This window comes from Scophthalmus maximus, chromosome 3 (genome assembly GCF_022379125.1).
Source record: "Scophthalmus maximus strain ysfricsl-2021 chromosome 3, ASM2237912v1, whole genome shotgun sequence".
NCBI lineage: Eukaryota > Metazoa > Chordata > Actinopteri > Pleuronectiformes > Scophthalmidae > Scophthalmus > Scophthalmus maximus.
The window spans coordinates 29711434-29732900 of record NC_061517.1 but is presented as its reverse complement, the minus strand read 5'-3'; the positions used below and the strand labels follow the sequence as shown (position 1 = coordinate 29732900).

The following is a 21467-nucleotide window of genomic DNA, read 5'->3' as shown; positions in this document are numbered from 1 at the left end:
TCCAAAAGAGGGCCTATCACAGAGTCTCGCTAGGTGACATATGGCTGGGTGGCTCCTATGGTGAAAGGGTTGGTTTCCGTTGGCAGGCACTCATCCAGGAACCTGGTGCTCTACCAGTAAGACTGCCATGAGGACGGTGCTAATGGCAGATGCTAGTCATGGTGCCACATGATGCTTTTGAAAGTCACAGCAGAGACATGATGCGAAACACAAGGCTTCTGTAGTATGGATAATAATTTCTGTCATAGAGGTCTGTGTGGGGAGCTGTGTGAGAGAGGAAGGGAGGTGGGCATGGGGCTGAGCTATGTAGGGCTACCTTATGGATTTAGGAAACACATATGCAAATAGAAGCAAAGATATCATAGAGGTTCCTCTACTCTGAGGATGTGTTCACACCCCCAGTTTGTTTTCTTCGGTCCAGTTCACCCACTTCAAGTTCAGGTTGGCACATCAATATCACTTTCAAGTGCCTTCTGATTGGCCCGAGCTCTGGTCCTGATAAGTTTAAGATTTGCCACAGAGTGCAATGAACGCCAGTTCATTGTAATGTTGGAACATTATTCTCAAATGATAGTTCTGCAAAGATAAAGGTAAATTTCTTTGGGTGGGATGGTTTCCAAAGAACGCAATGTTGACAGATTTAATTTTCCTTTACTTCCCACTGAAGAAAAAGTCCTTAGAAGACCATCACCCGTGTGGTCTGCGGAAACCACCACACCCATATTGTAACTCTAACAGTTACTTTAAGCTATTTTTTTTTATATTTCTTTAATCTTGTTTTTACTCTGTAGCACTTTGAGATTGCTTTTAGCAATGAAAAGTGCTCTATAAATGGAATTTATTATCATTATTATTATTATTACTTTGCAATTTGACTGATGGAAGACAGAGGCCTGTGTTATCAGATGCCTCAGTGTGGTAATTTGGCACTCCTGGTTTAAATGAAAATTCCACCAGCTGCCAGCTCTTGGAGAATTGCGCAACTGCTCCAAACATGGGGGGCATGCATCACAGCATGTGCACACTGCAGTACATCATCACACAAATTCTAAAATATTCACTAACTTCTTACACACGGACACAAACTGTAACAGTATAGTGTCAACTTTTGGGTAGTAAGATTTATGTCCAGTAGATACAGCCAGCTGTCACAATCCCATCATCCTTTAAGACAAGCCAGAACAGCATGCATTTCTGCAAAGAGGTCAGTTAGCCTGGGGGTAACAGACCACGTATGTCAACTGAATTTCAAACAGACAAATCACTAAATTGTATACTAAGTTAACCCAAATGGTCACAGAGTAAAACAACGAGCAAACAAAATGAATTAACGTTTGAGAGAAATAAAATTAGCTCAGTTTTCTGAGATTCTTCCGTTTTAATGAAGCATACCATACACATGTAAGCCTGGATTTACACAGACATTAATCCTTTACAGCCTGGAGCCAATTGTTTTTCTATTACATGGAATCTGTTTTACCCACTCTCAGAATATCGGTTATGCGTCATACAGGGTTAAATTAACATGTTTTTGTTTAAATGGCACCAAACAGCCTACAATGTGCTTTCAATATTCATATTTCCCAGTGTTCCTCTACTCTTCCAATCTCTTTAACCATAGAGAATGTAGTTAGGAGCTGGGTACATTCCTGCTGATGAGACAGGGACACATATACAACAATGGAGGGAGAATAAAAAACATTGTCAAGATTTCTCAATAAAAAAGATACTAACTATTCAGATAACTCAAACCTTCCAGCATTTACAATGATACCATTATGGTTGTTGCTTGCTTGTTTGTTTGTTCTCCTTTTTTATTTCTAATTCATAAAGTACATTCTATTTATTTAGCCCCATGATGGTAATATCTAGCCCTAACAACTATTGGATGTGTTGCCATGAAATGACTTTCCCATATAATGACACAATCAGCCTCAGCTGTACTGTTTAGAGCTAACTAGCAAATGTTCGCATGCTAACACTCATATAAAGGGTAAACATACCTGCTAAACATCAGCAATTGAACATTTACGATGTTAGCAGTTAGCCCAGAAAACGGCTTCACAGAGCTGCTACTTTGACAGTTAAGGCTCCTTCTGCTAGTAGAGCGGCCTTATGATAGCAAAACATAAGCGTAGGTCCATCAGTCTGTCTGTTAGTCCAGTGCTGGATTAACAGCAAGGCTGCTGTGATATGTGGTAAAGGGCCCTCGAGGATCACTACAAATGGTGACCCTGAAATAGTTCTTTCAGCACCACCATCCAACATTACCGTGTATTTTGGAGACTCATGGCCAGATTTCCATTAAAATTTGGAAGGATATTTATGATCTCTGGATGATTAAACCTTTTGAAAAACCTTTTGCTAACGAACTTGACCTTTCCTCTAAAGAACACTCACAGGTAATTGAAATTTCCTATTTCCACCGGGTAGATGCTAACAAAATTTAAAAAGCATATTCATTCTACCATCAAGCAAAGAAAAAAAAAACCTTTTTTATGTGGCCATTTTTGTGACCTCATCATTTGAGAATTCCTAACAACTTTTGAAAATAAAATGATACTCTTGTTGTTATTTCATGCTCTTCCCCCTCTTTGCACAGTGGTGCCATGAAAGCTCATACTGCTCTGTGCAGCTAACAGGTAAAAGCCCAGTGTATACATTATTTCTGCCTCACCTTGAAAGAGGTACTCCTCTGTGTTCATGTCAGGATTGTCGGTGATGATGTCAAATGGGGACCTTCCAGCCATCATCTCAAACATCAGCACGCCCAGAGCCCACCAGTCCACACTGAAGCCTGAGAGCACAAAGACGATATGTTCATTCAGATATATGTGGTGTGAAAAGACATCTGCTTTCCAGATTTCTCCCATCAGTATAAATCACAAACTGAGTCTGCTTCGGTTAGTATTGGAGATCCATGCATGTGTGCAGCGTTGCATGAACTTTTCAGTCCATCTTTCATTGTTTATTTTTATAAACCTTAAAATGACTATTGGTAGCCCAAAATATGGTTGTATCAGTGTTTGAACTGATCCAACCCAGGGCGACTTGTGTACTCACCGTAATCCTCTCCTCTGAGGATCTCCGGTGCAATGTAGTTGGGTGTTCCACAGAAAGTACTGGTGGTGTCACCTGGTCTGATCCCTTCCTGGGTAGAGGAACAGTGGTTGCATAAGGTACGATAAGTGCATAAACATGAATGGTGGAAAAAGGATAGAGGCCCTGTTAGTACTTTCAGTCAAAACTTTTCTCCAGCATTATTGATGAACCTACGCCACTCGTACACACAGTCTACTGGAAATCAATCTAATCAATCTTTTACCTTGCACATGCCGTAGTCTGTGAGCTTGATGTGTCCCTCGTGGTCCAAGAGAACATTGTCCAGCTTCAGATCGCGATAGATGATGCCCTTTTCATGCAGGAAGTTCAGAGCAATACAGATTTCAGCAGCATAAAATCTGTGAGGAAGCAGGGAGAAATATGGAGGATGATATGTCTGTCCACTAGCGCCACCAGTACAGAGGAAACTGGTCTGGCCTGAAAACCACACCAGTCAGAGCGCTCATGTTTATTCACTCTCACAGATTTTTATCTGTCCTGCTTCTGACACTGGTGATAAGATGACTGACAGAGGTGCACTTAATGGGGCACAAGCATCACCAACTAAGATGGCTGCTGCTGATGTGGACAGGTCTGTTGAATCTGCTATGGAGACAGTATTAAAGCATTTTCTCCAAAAGAAGAACAAACAACTGCTGCCTTCTGTATTCTGTTTAAATTCCAGTCAGTTTGCATAACGTCACACGTTTCCTTGCTCTGATTGGTTGGGTAGGTCTGCTCTGTGATCGAAACTGAAAATTAACCCATATGCAGTGTGTGCATGTGAATTGGTCTGATGGTGACAGAATAGTTGTGTTAGTCTTGTGTGGACCTAAGAACCCAAATAACTGTTTTCTAAAAGTCAGAATGGCTATTTTATGTATGTTGGACTTCATAACATATTTGTAACATTTCCAACAGCATGAAATGAGCTTTGACCCATAAGTACAAAATTAAAAAACCTTCACACTCACAGTGATGATTACAGAATCACATAACACACATGCATCACCTCTGTTCACTTCTAACCAATCAGTGAGTTCTAAAGTGAAGTAGATTTATGCACCATAGATACATATTATAAGTCAACATTAGCCTTTACACTCTATTGCTTTAACAGTGATGAGATGCACTTGGTGTGCATCTTTGGTGAGTCAGTGGCATGTTTCTTCTCCATGTGTAGGTTGTGTGTTTTCTGCCTCTCGGAGATAAGCCTTCATTAACACTGTCTGCCTGCTGTAAATCCACGATTGTCAAACACTGAGGGAGAGACTGTAGTGGAGAGGATGTTTGACAGAAGAATCACAAATCCCACATCGCTCCCCCACGTTCTCCCTGTGACAGGCCTCATTGTACACCCTTGTTTCATTGCTGGCATCAGACTGATAGAAGGTGTGTCCTATCAGCAGCGCCATCCACCGCCCACCGGCCCGCCTCCCCCCACTGCACGGGGGAATGCAGCAAGGCTCTCTGTAAGAGCGCTGCTCATGAATATGTACAATCATTATAAGTGATTAACAGGCTGCTTTGCATATGTGCAGCAACTGTCTCCAGAATACAGATTGCAGGGGCCAATTGGGGCCCAACAGTGCCTCTCTAAATTACCAAGCCTTTGATCCAGCATTTATCAGAGCCGCAGTTGGAGTGCCCTGTAAGTAGACAGGCACAATGAATTATGGGTGCTCATTATATTTTTCAGAGGTGGAAAAAATGTGTTGAGTTCGGTTCTGGCTGCATTGTAATGTCTGTAAAGCGATGCTACTTTAAACTCCCCATTAAACATACATTTGTGAGGACGTGTGCTGTTGAGGAACATTTCAGACTGAATGCAAAGACTATGAATACAAAAGCATCTCCAGCCATGCACACACACTCCAGCTGTCCTTCACCACAACTGCTTTCATGAAACTGAGGGTTTTTGTTCTGACCAAAAGACAACATCTACAGCTCTGCCCTTCACATAAAATTGTGAAACACAAAAGAACCCATCTGGAGGAAGTTCAATCAGTCGGCCCAAATTGCATAGACGTGTTTCCCGTGTAGCCAGCTGACTATGCCATGTCAACTTAACAGAAATCCAGTTCTAAATCTACCCTTTTGTATGTCATGCTGTAGTCATGCAGCCTTCTGCTGGAGGCCTCACTGCAGTGCCTCCACTTGGTCCTGATACTTTTTAAAATAGTGTGGACATTTGAGAGTAGCCAAAGGAAAAACATCACTTCACTTCAATTACTGTTTAAAAATTATAAATGTACTATACATGCACCTCCAACACGAGCTAAGATCCTGACAAAAGTTTAATTTTCATGTAAAACTAAAACAGTTACAGACTATGTATTGTATCTAAATACAGATGCTTAAAGTCTTGACTGGGACCTTTTCATTGTGTACGTAAACAGATGTTCCAACACCTGGATGCTTACCTTGCATGTTCTTCCGGGAGCTTCCTTTGTCGTTGCATATGAAACATCAAGTCCCCGCCATTCACATACTCAATCACCAGAAATAACCTGGAAACCAGAGCATGATGGGAAAATCCATCAGTATACAGCTGATACTGTGAGTGGAGTTTTAAATCAAAGTGAAGAATATAGATACATGGCAACATGCAGATTAAAAAAAAGAGATATAAAATAGGATGTATGCTGTGTCTGCTTATCTCTCTAATTTCAATTCATCTTCTTGGGAAGGCATATTCTGCACCACACTACAATTCTACCAATAGACACATTGAATCATAATTCCCTGATGAATGCAACAGAATCAGAGCTAGAGGGTGTTAAAGGCTAACACTAGTTAATCTTTTTACCCAGAAAATCCATTAAAGAGACCAAAAACCAGCCCAGAATTTTCTTACTAACCACTTTTGTCTTTGTGGACTGGTATAGCTTATGCCTCTGTGTCAAAGAACTTCAATGACATTGAAATGTTGCAGTTAGGTGACACATAATTTTTTTTTTCATTTAGAGAAAAATGGCCAATGTTGCAGTTAGGTGACACAATTTTTTTTTTCATTTAGAGAAAAATGGCCAATGCTGCATACCACAACTACATTTTCTGTCTCATGCAGATGCCACTGAGCTCAGTCAGCTCTGCGGTGCGGCGTTTACACTCTACAGCTAGTTTGATAAACTGAGGGGTTTTTTGACACATTTGCTGTGTCTACACAATAATTTTTGGACACACTTTGGAGGAAATCGCAGCAATCACGACACACTGCTATGCAGATTGAAGATGGTCAAAGGCAATCTTATGTAGAGAGAAGGCTGAAATTATTTAGTACTGAAGCCAAGCTTCCATGAGCCATGAACCCTTCAACAGGGCATAAGTTTGACAAAAAGGATTCTCAAAGGTATAATGACATCACACCTGTGCTTTTTTACGTGGGTTAAAAACTGAGGGTTAATCACTCCAGGAAGTAAACAGGAGCTCAAAATAATCAAAATCCAAGAGGTAATAAAAGGAAAAGGATCATCAGGGACATTCTTAGAGAGCAGAGCCTCCTTCCCTGAAGCATATGAATATAATAATTTATAGCAAAATTATATTAAAAACACATTTTTACAGGGGGGTTCTAACTTTGGTTTTTGAGATATCTCATATCCGAGGAGCTTTCTGTGTATTTTCACTTTTTACAAAAGTGAAAAAAAAAGTTCTATATTTGAATTCTTTCTAAATTTAGAGGTTTCCCTTTTTCAAACATTCACCGTGGTGGAGATCTCGTGACTGAAAGCTCTGTTTCTTCTTTCTTCACAATCATTTTAGAAGTTCCATGACATAATGTTACGCGTCAGCACATATTCACAACAGTTATCTTGGCAAAAATGACGATATTATCATGAAAAATACTACAAATAATGCAGAATAGTAATACATACTCTGTTGGCGTGTGAACCAGTTAGTTACTGCGTCAGGGTGTGAAGAAACAGAAATGATTTAAGAGGAGCTAAATTATGTACATAATTTAATCATATGTGTATAATTAACATCGGTATATCGCGACACCTGTTATGTCCGGCATTTGCTAGATATACAGTTGATGATGTTGATGATAATAAAATGATAAAGATAAAACAACCGTATCCATTATTTAGACCAGCATCAGGAAGTAATATTTCATGTTACTGAAAATCCCTGTCAGGTGTTGTAGGCAGTGCGAGCTCTCACACAGCGTCAGCCATGCTCTTACCGACTTTCTGTCTGGAAGCAGGAGTGGAGGCCGACTAAGAACGGATTGGTGGACGCCTGCTCAAACACATGCTTCTCTGTCTGCACCCAATCAATATCCTGGAGAGATGAGGGGGAGACAGACGGAGACAGAGCTGGCATGAAGGGAAGATAATGTATTAAGAATCAATTTGTCTGATCAATGGACTATAGAGACATAGCGATATCACACCACAGAGGAAAAATGTAGTTAGTCCAGAGAGTCTCCTCTCATTCAGGATTATCCCGACACTGTTCAGTGCCTTGGACTGTCCCAGTGAAGTGGGTGGACCTTGGATGGTAGTGCAAAAAGATTATGCCAAGCGTGTCCTGAAAACCATAACCTTTTATGCCAGAGAGAGCTGTTCTTTTTTTTTATAACTGTATGTGTTGAAAATGTGGAATGTAGAAGGACAACATTAAAGCAAATGTCCCCAAAAGCCCAGTTCACTTGACACTTCACTATGCAAATATGTGGACATATACATTGGGACAGTCAAAGTTCAGAGAAGCCATCAAAAGCCACAACGATAAGACCTGAGTAGTTCATGTTTAGGTTTGGGTGTGAACATTTACTTGTCTTACTTCTTGAGCCTTTGGCAACATGTGGTCACACCTAAGTACATTTGAGGTTATTCTTATATCTCCGATCTAAATCAGATGTAACAAAGTGTTAAAATACATGAAATACAGATACAATATTAGATATATTTAATATGGTGTTTAATCATCATCAGTCATCTGTGGTTGTAATTGCTCACTCCTCAGTAGTAGAGGTGTCAGTGTTCAGCCTGAGGGGAGGATGTTTTATGCTGATTTAAAGTGTGATTTAGTTGATGATAGTTAATGTTTTATGTGAGCTACAACAAAGTTTGTGTCTAAATTTTGAGCGCCCCTGCCACGCTGTGCTGCAACATTAAATTGTTAATTTATAACACCACAATAGAGATACCATACTGTGCACAGGATACCAAATTCCTTCTGGTCAACTAATTACTACTCGAGGAATTTAGAATTATGCAGAACAAGCCGTCACAACACATCTCATGTTGGTCATCTCAGCTCCTTCCGTAGTTGGTATTCAGTCTGTGGAAATGCTCTCACAAGCTTCCCTTTGATGTGCGGCATGAGACCACTGCGACGATTAATTATTAAATTACTGTACATGAATATAGTCATGAATAAATAAAAATGGGATGTTCAATCAAAACACTAGTGGAGCACAACAATTTCCTCAAATCTTTCTTATTAGGGCAAATTTGTTCTGGATTCAAACAAGTCTGATGTGTGGAAAAGAAAAGCAGATAAGAAGCTGATGAGGGAAGTGGAGGCGTGATCTGTGTTGTCCTGAGTTCAATGTGCAGATGCTGGATGATACAGTTGCTGGTCAATGATCTTCTCTAGCTACATGGGGCCCATTGGACTGTGGGGAGTGTTTTTCAAAGGAATTACAAGAGTTGAGTGATAGTGCCATCTAGTGGCATTATATACCAACAACACAGCAGAGTCAACAGTATACAGCGCTATTCTTCTTTTTATCTCCCTCATGTAACTTTGACCCTTTTAGGGTGTAGTGCACACACAGCACACAGTGACTAGTTCCTAGATGAACTGAACTAGATTAATACACTGTCCTTTTCTTTTTGTTGTAATATTGAACTGGGCAGAGGTGCAGATCACTCAGTAAAGCTTGTGCCATTAATCCATCCATTAGCTAAACGGCTTGTCCTTTCACGGTCTTAGGGGGGCTGGAGCCAATTCCAGCTGACATTGGGTGAGAGTCAGAGTTCCCCCTGGACAGGTTGCCAGCAAATATATGTGAATTACCGTTCAAACTCACATTCACACCTACAGTCTCCAATGAACCAACCCCCAATCTGCATGTCTTTGGACTGTGGGAGGAAACCAGAGTGCCGGGAGAAAACCCACGCAGACAATCCACATAGAAAGCCCCTGGCCGAACCGGGATTTAAACCAAGAACCACTGCTCCACAGGGCCACCACTTCACAAGTGACACAAATTATTAAAATGCCCAACCCTTTTTTGCTGATGCCCTCCTTCAGAGCTGATGCTTGGTCAGTAATAAAACATGATTTGAATTATTTCCACAAGTGTCCTTGCACAATACAATAACTGAAGTGGAGTGATAAAAGAAGAAACAAATGAGTGCATCTCTTCCTTACAAATCAATGGAGGCGAATCTCATCTGCATGACTGGATACCACTATGTATGTGAAAATAGCTTAATTTAATTGTTTGAACTGACCCTTTAAGAGACATGGAGTTGTGCTGCGATAGTTTTCTCATGCACAATTGGGAATAACATTTTTCTTAGCCCACGTACAGAAGGAAAGCCCACGCTCAGCCAGCTACATTTACATTAATCATAAATAATACGTGAATGATATGTATGTCTGTATGTTTCCTGCTATAAGAGCCTAAGACGTTACTTTTCAGCAATGAATTTCACGTCATGTTCATCTGTCCATTCATCAGAGCAAAAAAAAAGAGGATTTTATCATCTCCGGTGAGTCACCCACTCAATTATTCCTGCTTCCTCCTAAGCCTTTTTTTCACTTCATAAGCTCTCTGCCACTTTTGTTTCCACCCCCACTTCGTCTTTACCCCTTGTCCTATTTCTTTTTTATTCATTCCTTTCAGAAGCTCCCACAAGTTTCTGACTTTTTAAAGTCCTCTTTAACTCGCTCATGCTTTTCCTTCCCCCCATACATATTTCCCTGTTCTTTTTCCACTCTCCCTCTCTGACTTTTCTCCTTCACATCATTACATCCCTCCTTTCGTTGCTGATCTCAGACCAGTTTCATAGTCCAGCAGATCTCAATCCCTGCCTGTGGGATCCTAGAGTCCTCCTGCTTTTCAGTCCGCTAATCACGGACTGCTTCACACTTGGACTGCAAGGTCAAAGCAATTAAATAAAGAGGGTAATCCTCTAAGTCTAAGAGCATGTACTGAAAGTGTAATTCAAAAAAGCATTTAAAAGGCTTTTTTGAATTACACCCATGAAACACATCTGACCCACTGATTTCCCTTTCATCTATCCTGAACTGGTTCAGGCGTACCATCACCTCCACCACCCCACAACACACAACACAGTGTGCAACACACACTGGCTGGTGTCACAACACACACCATCTGATGTCTGCAGCACAAACTGGAGGCGGCAAAAAGACATAGTGTGCAGAGGCTGTGATTTGTTATTGTGGGGAGTGAATTGGATTAAATTGCTGCACTGGAGCAGAGATGGTGAAGCTGGGAAATAGGAGGGTAGTGTATCGTGACATTGCCTAAGTGTGGGTTTACATAAAAATCAATAGGTATTTTGTAGAAAATATGCTACCAGTGTGTGTTGGCACCATTTATCCACAAGAGTGACCCATCCAGTAATGGCAACTTGTCCCCAATCTATCATGAAGCTAACCAGATGCTGGTGCACAATTTGCACTACACTACAATCCAAAGATTACTTTTTAACCGTTACACAGGTTTCTACTTTAACAAACTTGTTAGAGGAGGGTTCTGATTTGGTCAACATTCACACCACTAATAATAACACACTGCCATCCCGTTATCTGGAGTTGTGGCAAGTACGATGGGGAAAAGACAGAATAGCCACAGGTGTTGTTAAAAAAACCACCAATGTTGACCTGGGACCTCATATCACTCATTTAGAGGAGAAAATTTGAGCAAACGGTTAAATAACCAAATTTGAGTTGCTCTTATTTTCAAGATTTCACTTAAGTGAATATGATGTCATTGTAATCTTAAAAAAAGGGCTAAACATCATTAAAAAAATATATGGTTGAATGTTGAAATAAACCAGACATGTTTTTGAATATTTAGTGCCATTAGGTTCTCAAGGTTCACATTCCTTCATCATTATCTTTATCACTCAGGTTTATGCTGATGCTCCAATGAGCAGAGTGAAGTTGATTCAACTTTCCTATTGTTGTAGACAAGCCACCAATTCACCACTTGAATTAAGTGTCTCCATTAAGCTCTGGTTGTTGAGACAATAGACTGTGAATAAAAATGGACGACATGACAGTTACCCTACAGTGGAGGCAAATCCTCTTGATTGCCCCTGGTGGTTGGCTGCAGTATAGTCGTCATAAACCTCCAAGTAAACGATAATTCATTTTTCTCAAAGATGGCTTCTATTATTTTAGGAAGTTCTTATCACACTGATGTAAGTTCAAGTGGTCATGCTTCTGATAAGTTTGGGTTTTAATTAGTTATTTAATACTTAGAAAAAACAGGGTGAAATATCATGATTGACAGCTGAGACTGACTCGTGATTGGTCAAGTGAATACATTGATGGGACCTCGATACTGTACCTCCACTCCATGATCACTACTACACAGACTCTCCAAATGACATAAACAGTGCAAGAGGGTGGCCCCTGTATCCAGGATATAATATCTTATTGTAAGTCGCTTTGGACAAGTGCGTCAGCTAAATAAATGTAATGTAATGTAATCCATATTGGGAGGAAGTGGAGATGCATCGTCCATCTTTAAATACAGTATATGGTTGAGACACCTTGTTTTCCTCATTTAATTGAAAAGGGGAAGCCATCTTGGCCAATGGCACTCTGACACTAGAGCAGAGATGGTTAATCAATTAATTAAGCACTTGACATCCCTTATGTATTAAATGTCTCACCTCATCATCGTGGACCAGCTCCTTCTTCACCACCTTCATGGCGTACACCTGTTCGTTCTTCTTTAGCCGAACCAGCAGCACCTTGGCGTAGCTGCCACGCCCGATCACTCGAATCAAGTCAAAGTCACCCAGCCCCAGAGCAAGTCCCTGGGACAGCTTAATGCCATCAATGCCATCCACAACTGCTTTGAAATCCTGGATGGGGTAGAGGAAGTGTGTAACATTAAAGTTTTAGTTTGAATGTTTTTATGTTTGAGTTTCAGGCTGAAGGATGATTAATTAAAAATGCTTTCCAAAAGATTTCATCCAAAATATTTTTCATGGCTTATTCCGAAAAATGTAACATGTATTAAATTCAAATGAGCCTGTGACTGCAGTCAAAAGAAAGGATGACTTTTTTATAAACTCTGACTAAAACCAATAAATGAAAGAATGACAAAGTCAGTTCCGTAGTGACTCAGAGCCCTTCTCACCTCTGTGTCAGCATCTTCTGTTTTATCCACTGTACAGTTGTGTGGTAAAAAAGGTACTGAAAAAGAAAAACAGATGCAGTCATTGGATTATGACCATTTAGACATTTAACAATGTAACAGACCTGAATCTGCACTTATTGATTTAACATGTTGTTATTTTTTCTGGCCAGTAGAGGGAGGTGGAGTACACAGAATAAGGTCTGTCTATCCACAGGAAATACCAAACTAGGTCAGTCCACAGGGGGTCCCAGAGTATCGTCTACCAGGGACCCCCAAACAGTGCACCACATCAGCCCACGGTCTCCTCATAATAGGATTCAAACCTCTGTTCTATCCACAAAACTACAATTCCATTTTAAAATGCATCACTGCTGCTATGTTTACGCTTGCTGTCCACACTACTCCGGAGATTTTTGAGCACCGAACACTGAGAAGTTTGGAAATGCTTAGTTTGCAAACTCTGTGGCTGCCCTGTACAGGCAAAAAAAACAAAGACATTTGGAAACGATGACGCTGTCATCTGCATTCACTTCCTGATCTGTTCTTATCAGTCACAACTTGTAAACACTTACTATCAGAAACAGTTCCACCTCATCATCAGTCCAAGAAAAGATATTCCTGCTCTTACTTTTCATCATTGACGTTTCTCGTTCTTAGTATTTTCTTTTACTGAGCAACCAACTGCAGAGTAGATAATCTGCTTCCTTTTGACACCAGCATGCACATCAATGGTCATGTGACATGTTTTCAGGTGCGTTAGTACAGATGGGGATTAATACTGATGCGGAGCTAAAACGCTTGTGTGTGCTGAGATGGTTTTTGTTTTTAAACGCTATTTTAAAACTGAAACGTAGTAGTGTGGATGCAGCCTTAATCTCAACTCTGACTTGGCTATGAGTATGTCAGTTTTCTGGTGTGAGCACATTACATACTCAGAACCTGCTGAGAATGAACATGATGTGTAGATTTTGGACAAAGCCATGGGGTTACTGTGGCTGTGTCAACACATATAGTTATGTTTATACTGTGCAAAGTCTGAAGTATTTTGACACTGGCAAGGAATGACCCATCTTCCCCCTGGTGTATTTATTTCCAAACATAAGGACTCCTTTAGATCTGGCTTTTGGAAGGGGTCATCTTTTTAACGTGGGTAAAGTTTGCAGCCAGGCAGTCAAGTGAAGCAAATGTTAGACACTACAAAAACTGGAGCCATTGCACTCTACTCCCATCTAAAAAAAAGAGAGAAAGAAAATGGTTTCAGTGTCTTACTTCCATCTGTGTCCTCTGTGTCGTCTGGTGGAAGGTCCACCTCCTCACTCTTAGCATCTGAAGGGGGCTCCTGTGATGGCATGACTGGATCCTGAACAAAGGAGTGAAGAATTCCACCTAAATATCTATCAAAACATTCACCCAAATACCCCATGAAACATCCACTCCAATATTTACACTCCTGAAAGAGTTTAGGATGAAACATGTTTGCGAGAACATGTGTATTTGGAGTGAGTCTCTCAGCTAGTGAACAGAGTCACAAAGTCACTTGTGTGGCACTGAAGATACTGAGCTGTAGCTGCGATCAAGAGAGGGGATTCCCACAGCTGGCAGCTGACAGTCGTATTGTATTGACTACATTGATTTTCTAGTCAGAGTTGAATTTTTTTTTCAACATTTTGTCAAATGGTCTGATAACATGGAGCATACTGATTTGCTGCCACTAAACTTGATGTCTTGGTCTCTCAGTTAAATGGAAGGAGAGACTTTTCAGAATTTTGCTTGGACACATTGATCTCGTTGATTTTTCATGAATACGTCTGTGTGACTACAGCAGCTTACAGCACATTTGCTAAGGGTACTACACAACATTTCTTGCATATTACTTTTATATTTAATGTATACTGCCAGTAACTGTGAGATGGGGTCGCAGAGGAAGTGGCAATGTGGAAAAAGCTGAGATCAAACTGCTTGATCATATTTAAGTGCAAAAAAAATTTCTGTCCAAAACTAAACTAAACCGAACTAAACCCTAAACTAAAGTGAGCAGCACACAGTCATCATAGTGACCTGATCGCACAAATACAGAACAAACTGAGCATGTGTTGAAAAGGAGTTAATATTTCCTTGTTCACAGAGAGTGAGGTACAATAATGTTCCCTTCACAAAAGATTCAGCAGATTCAGGTCCTTAGGAGTGCAGGGGTACTCCTAAGGACCATCTTCTAGTGGTCTGCTGGAGCTGCAGCATCTCAACTGCTGACAGGAAGACCCTTGACAAGCTGATCAAGAAGGCCAGCTCTGTCCTGGGATGCCCCTTGGACATCTTGCAGGTGGTGGGAGAGAGGAGAATGATAGCAAAACTATCCTCAGTGATGGAAAACGACTCCCACCCCATACAGGACACTGTCACTGCACTGAGCAGCTCCTCCAGCGACCGGCTGCTTCACCCCAAGGGTGTGAAGGAGCGGTATCACATCTTATCTTTAAATGAAAATCACTTCAAACTGTCAGCCTGACATTTCAATAGTCAGATTCCATTTCTGCTCATGAAAAGAAGCGTTCTGCTGTGAGGTAAGCACATGAAGTGACATCTGAATCAGTAATCGTATCTTGGCACTGAATACGATGTTGGAATACATCTTTAACGTGCTATTGTCCTTTTTCAATGCCACTGATGTGTTTTCTTGCTGGAAGCAGCTGCCGGCCAAAGGCTTCAGCCATTACTGCATTTACAAGACAAGAGGTTAGAATATGCTCTCTGCTACATTGACTCGCTATCAGAAAGAGAACAGACGGGCTAACCAGTCTGCATGGGCTAGTTGGTTAGCATGCAAATTTTAAGAGAAGCCAACAAGTGATAGAAATAGCAATAAAAAGAGTAATGTGAGTGTTTGTTCCACCAATGGAGACAGATTGGTGAGTAAAGGAATGAAGTTTGATGCTCAAGTCACAATGTTACTGAGAGATTGTCAGCTGTACTCATTTTAAACATTTAATTGTATCTCAAGGTGTTACTCATGGAGTATACGTGAAAAAGCTTTCTAAAGCCTTTAGTGTCTGCAGAGGGAGTCTGTTAAATGTCCCTGAGTAATGTCACTTGAGTCAGCATTGGTTGAATTTGAAGACTGCAGAAATTGTAAAAAAGAATCTGGAGGTGTAGAGTTTGAGGAGCGAGCTCCTCATCTCTTCAACACACCCATATCTCCAACCAAACTGTCTGTGATCAAGTTGCATTGTGGGTAGCATACATTTGGCGCCAGGTTTTGAGAAAAGAGAAGAAATATGTGGAATAAAAAAGGGAATCATTAGTGGGGTACAGTTTTCAGCTTTGTGGTAATGGTAATGTCTCTGCAGCTCCAGATGTTGGGATCCATTCTACCAAAAGCATCACAGGCATTGGTCTCATTTATCGTTTACATTCAGTCATTAGGTTAACTGCTGAGATCTTGGAGTGTAGTGAACACAGGTGATGGAGTGTCAAACACAGTCTAATATTAAAAAAATCTTTGCAAGTCACGAATATGTACTCCACTTGAGTAATACTCTCCTGCTGAAGGAATGAAATCTTCATCATACATGTCGTCAACAAGTAAGCTGGATTTCAGAGTTTGCCAGAATGCTGAGAGACTGTGTTGGCGTTGGATATGGCAAGCCAGTACTGTGCTTCCTGCAGCTCGGTTCATGAACATGAAATACTCACCATAAGCCTTTGGCAGGTCTGAGGGATGAGTCTGTGACAGCGCTTATGGACCAGCAGTTTGCAGTTGATACACTTGTAGCCCTGCCTGCCCAGCCCCCATATCCTTTCACTACAGTGGCCACAGTAGGCTTTCTGTAAGACAAGAGCAGGACACGTTAGTCTTTACCTCAAACATCGGCAGACTTCATTATCAGAATCATAAATCATTGATCCACGGGCGGAAATTGGGTATTTCTCATCAAAGATTAGCAATAACATGATGGCAATGATGTAATGTAGATATAGTGACAGTGTCACAGTGAGCTCATACATAAGTTCTGTTACACTTTTTGTCTGGAAAATTGTAACTTTATAACTCTGGGCTATGAATTGAACCTCCAAAATTCTCACAAACCATAATGTGTCTTTGACATCGGTTATTGAACAGGAAATGCTGCTTCACTAGGTTTAAGGTCCAGTGATTGACTTGACCCCTCTAAAACCTTCCACCTTTCCCCCCTGATAAAGTTCTTTGTTGTGTTGTCACTGTGTTTTGGCTCATTGTTTTGCTGGACGATGAAGTTTGGATTCATTTTTCTGAAAACTGTCAGACAAAGTGTTTCTGTAGACTTGTGAACTCATTCTGATATACTAACACTGCAAGTCACACCATCGACAAAGATTAGTGAGCCCGTTCCAGGGACAGCCATGACACCACCTCAACAGAGCCTCTCTCTCCACACTTTGGCCTTTTCATCTCTTTGGTTTCCCTCTCGTGGTCTGGCCTTAATATTCCTGCTCATAGTGTCTTCTTCAAAGGTCGACTGTGCTACATTCACTCCTGCCCTGTGGAGCCTGGTGCTGAGGTCACTGACAATGTTTTTGTCATCAGCTGCTGCTGTCGGTTCTGTGTGTGAGCTGGAAACAAAATTGTTTTTTCCGGCGCAGTCCGGGCTCTGTAAATTGAAAACAAAAAATGGTGCGGACCGCGTCTCACAACAGTGTGTGTTCAGTTTGTAAACATCACTCCCCAACACCTCAAGACACGTGCTAGTGACTGAAGGTACGTCGGTCTCCCATACCCGAGGCTACGGGTTCGTGGCCCGGCAGTGCAGTAAAATCATCAAAAACCCCATTGAGAGAGACAAGTTTTCTCCAAAATCGCTTACTCCCCCTTTCAGTCATAAATGTATGAGGGGAAAAAAATGTATTGTATGTATGAAAATAAAGGCATCAATTAATGTGATAAAGTAACAACCTCACAAGAACAAAAACAGCATTTTTTAAAATATTTTATTTTATTTTATTTGTCAAGTGGTCAGCTCCTTTTTGCAATCAGATTCAGCAGCTAAGAGTAGTACATTTGTTTGAATGTGTGAACCTAAATGAAAAACATAGCTATAATTGACAAAGTGAAGCTTTATTGGGGAGACAAAGGTTCTGACAGAGGTTAAAGAATGAATGGTGGTCTGAATGAAGGAGCTGGGCAGTGAAAGAAGGCCACGGGTAGAGTCGAATTATCAAATTTGCTAATGAAGTTTCCTAAATCTAGAAGTGACCCGTAGTATTTGATCAGCAGCCATGATAAGAACTGTTCGGATTCTCTGAATGCATACGTAGAAAAGGTGCTTCAATGCTTCCTTTCCTATCTCCTTTAGCATAGGTTACACTGGACCTTCCTATGCGAAAGGAAAGGAAATATAGATGCCCCACAATTCCTTGCGGCAGCGATATTTAATGTGACGCGCCATGCAAGAACGGAAAAATGATTTAATCCGAAATAGAAGTAGAAGAAGTAGAAGATTATGAATATGAAAATATAATATTTACATCTTATGCCACACGGTGGTAATACACGCTATAGAATGCTGGATTGAGCCGCTGTGTTTTTTGAAGACCATCTTCGGAAATTTGTAGTTTCACCACAGAAGACGCACATCAATAACATCTGCCGTCGGATAATGACGTATTGAAAGTCGAGTCGGATTCTCTGAGCAACACTGTCGGATTTTCCTAAGTCCTGAGTCCTCCTTTACACCTTTCCTTGACCTCATGATGTTTTCCACTGAGGTCAAGGAATAGTAGATAGGAAGGACAATTCGACCGCACCCCAAGTTGTGAGCGGGGAAGACTTCAAACCCCACATGAACTGTCTGTATGTTGCTCTCACCACAGCTAGTGTGGCAGTTCCCTCTGCATTTATTTGTGGTTTTTGCTGTATGTCTGGGTTTAGATGTGTTTCCTATATTATGCTTTCAACCCTGCATGTGCTATGTCTTTACAAGCCACCAAAAGTATAATGTTTAAAATGAAATGGTTCTTTCCAGGAAACTTACCACTAGGAATTCTGTTAAACACAGCATTTCCCAACTTCTGTTCTGCAGGTCTTTAAAAATGTTTTGTTAGTTTGGAATCATGGTTGAGTCTATGTGGAGTGTGTTTTTGTTGAGTCAAGTTAACTGTACACAAAACTGAAAATGTCTAAATCTAGTTTTCTGACTTGTTTTTGGACAGGAACCCTTAAGCTGTTTTTAGTGTATTATTATGTCTGGTGTGTGGATCGGCCTCCTCCCTTCCCTCACATACGTCTATTGTAGTGCTAAGACTGACTGAAGTTAACTCTGTTACATAACAGGGTCTCCAGAGAGTTTGTTCTTTGATTGGTTCTTTCCTTCTGCTTGTTTTTTTTCTGGCTCGTCTCTTACATGGCTATATTAGTACCAAAGGGATGTTTTGTTTGCAGCTCAGCGTCTGTGGATATCAATAAATCTGTCACTTCAATGTTTCACTGGAGACTACAGACTTTAGATGCAGTGCACTTCAACGTATCGACTACATTCATTCACAGGGTGTATAAACACCGACAGGGTAAAGAACAAAGAGTCCCCGTCAGTGCTCTGTTACCATGGAAATGCTTCAGCGAGACTTCAATGGGTCTTTCTAATCTAACTCCATACAGAGGTTAAGGCTTACATTCAAAAAGGAATCACACACTTTTGCCTCACTCTCTGTTCACTTCTCCACACTGCAAACTCAACCTGAAAATAATCTCCAGTGTGAGGTAAAAAGCAAGTGTTGAGGCTGCTGTCACTGCGTCATGCTGTGGACAGGCTCAAAAACACCAGGCAGTGCTATTAGTTATGCCTTTTATTGTTTAGCTCAGATCACATCCAGTCCCATGCTGCTTTACCCCAAGAACTGATAAATATGCAGTCAGACTGACATCTTTAAGCTTCCCTTTTCAACACTATACAATTCAAATTAATTCAATTTTATTTGTACAGCGCCAAATCACAACAAGCATTATTTCAAGGCACTTTACATAGTGAGGTCGAGACCTCACAATATAACAAAGAAACCCAACAGTTCCCAAAATGAACAAGCATCAGGGGTCTGTAATATGAAGCGACTTCAACATACCCAGGATATGTTTTCGTTATCTGTTTTGACTTAACCTACAGTAACATTGACCATCCTGGACAACCTGTACTACGAAGCAGGTTTGCAACTGTCAGTCAACCCTGCGTTTTCCTATACGCGTTCACGTGAAAGAGGTGGACTCGTTCATTTCAAGCAACATCGTCAGAACCATGAATAGTGTTTTTAATATGATACAAGAAGAAACAATGAAGAACAGAAGCGGGTCCATCTCTTACCGGGGTTTATCACTATAGTAAGCAGCAGGATCAGTCTGACATCACTTCAGCTTCTCTACATAACAGTTTGATCATCGTCAGACAAAAGGGCAAAAATATTCATTCAATAGTAAACTTGATAAATGCCTGTGATTGTTTAAATTATATTGGTATTAATATTTATATTTTGAGTGGTTCCTTTCTGTTGTAGTTGTTTGTTCATATTATTTTCATTTAAATTTGTAGAATGTGACTTTTACATGTCGCTTTGAATCAGCGTTGCTTTTCGTATCATATTAAAAACTTTATTTATGGTTCTGACCATGCCACTTGTGATTAACGTAACCGAATAGGAAAATCCAGGGTTGACTGAGACAGTTGATATCCAGCTTCGTAGTACAGGTTATCCAGGACGGTCAATGTTAGGTTAAGTCGAACCAGATAACAAAAACATATCCTGGGTATGTTGGACTCACTTCGTGGTGCAGGACCCCGGGCTTTCTGAGTGACTGAGACTCAGTATCTTACTACACAGACGCTGGCTCATTACCTTTTTTACCAATGGCAGATGCAGTGACAAACTCAGCAAAATAATCCCTTCATCTGTGAAGTTCTGGCAAGATAGATTCTGTTTCTTTGATGACAAGAAATTCACTTCAATTCAGTCACTGCTCAGCAAGGGGGCTTCAAAAGCACCCGAGTGCAGAGGAGCAAGGGTTTTAATGAAACGATAAAAAGAACAACTCTACTGTTACAGCTTAACGTTTTGTTTTTTGGGGGGGGGGGTTTGTGGGAGGGGGGCCTCTCTAGTGTCTCCCTAGCTTTGTCAGAAATGAATAACATCTTTTTTTTAACATTTTGCTTTCATTGTTGTAGGCCTAAATTCATCCTTACACAGTTGTAAAAATATGTTGGCTTTTTTTAATGTACGTTATAAGCTACATCAAAGCGGCGGATTGAGTGCATGTTTTTCTCAGTTATAGCAATGGATTCAAAATCCAATGAAAGGAAAGTATCTGAGGAAAAAAGAGAAATGAATGGTGCATTGTCAGTTTCATTTGCTTAAATCGCCACTACTGCTTCCTTGCTGTTATGTTTGATCTGTAATGAGAAGTTAACAAACAACAGAAACTATAATGTGGAAAGTCATTTCCAATACAAGCATGCTGAATTTACTGGGAAGTGTCCGGCAGTGGATGGAAAATAGAGAGCGCTTTCAGAATTGCTGCGTACATCAGAGTAGAGCAGAGGTAGGTTTAATCAATCTATCAAATCTCCAAATTCCACTGCTGCTGCAAGTTTCGTGGCAGTTCAGGAGATAATAAGGCATGGAAGGCTGTGGAAAGGCATGGAAGGGCACAAGTAGTGAATACATGAAATAATCATCAAACTGAGATATTTCAGCAAAATTACAGATATGTCCCTCTCTGTACAGACCATCAAGGACAGGGCAACAAAGATCACCTGCCACCAGCTCCAAATACTCTCTTCCCTGAGATGAGACCTGACGTGGACAATATTGTGCAGACAGCGCTGCTATGCAGGTATGATGATAAAAAAAATGGCATCCACAAAAAAGAATAAAAAAAGTGTCAGCTGTTTTTTTTATGCACCAAAGCATTGCATTAGTAAGATGGAGATACCAAATGATCATAAAAAGCCTACCTACCTAAAAAAGTCTCATACATCAGCCACTT

At 40.7% G+C, this 21467-nt stretch overlaps 1 protein-coding gene across 5 annotated transcripts in view; it reads right to left on the bottom strand.

Moving 5' to 3' along the window:
• Positions 1–21467, bottom strand: part of prkcz (protein kinase C, zeta) — a 130127-nt gene that overhangs the window by 30913 nt on the left and 77747 nt on the right. For 3 of the 5 annotated variants that reach the window (XM_035643986.2, XM_035643987.2, XM_035643988.2), the window contains 9 exons: positions 16157–16288; positions 13736–13826; positions 12467–12522; positions 11994–12188; positions 7292–7389; positions 5526–5612; positions 3326–3461; positions 3064–3151; positions 2678–2797 (listed from right to left, as the gene is read on the bottom strand). In XM_035643986.2, coding sequence (XP_035499879.2) covers positions 2678–2797; positions 3064–3151; positions 3326–3461; positions 5526–5612; positions 7292–7389; positions 11994–12188; positions 12467–12522; positions 13736–13826; positions 16157–16288 — 1003 coding nt within the window. Of the gene's footprint in view, positions 1–1103; positions 1653–2677; positions 2798–3063; positions 3152–3325; positions 3462–5525; positions 5613–7291; positions 7390–11993; positions 12189–12466; positions 12523–13735; positions 13827–16156; positions 16289–21467 lie in introns of those variants that run through there. The other 2 variants (XM_035643989.2, XM_035643991.2) reach the window with 2 other exon arrangements.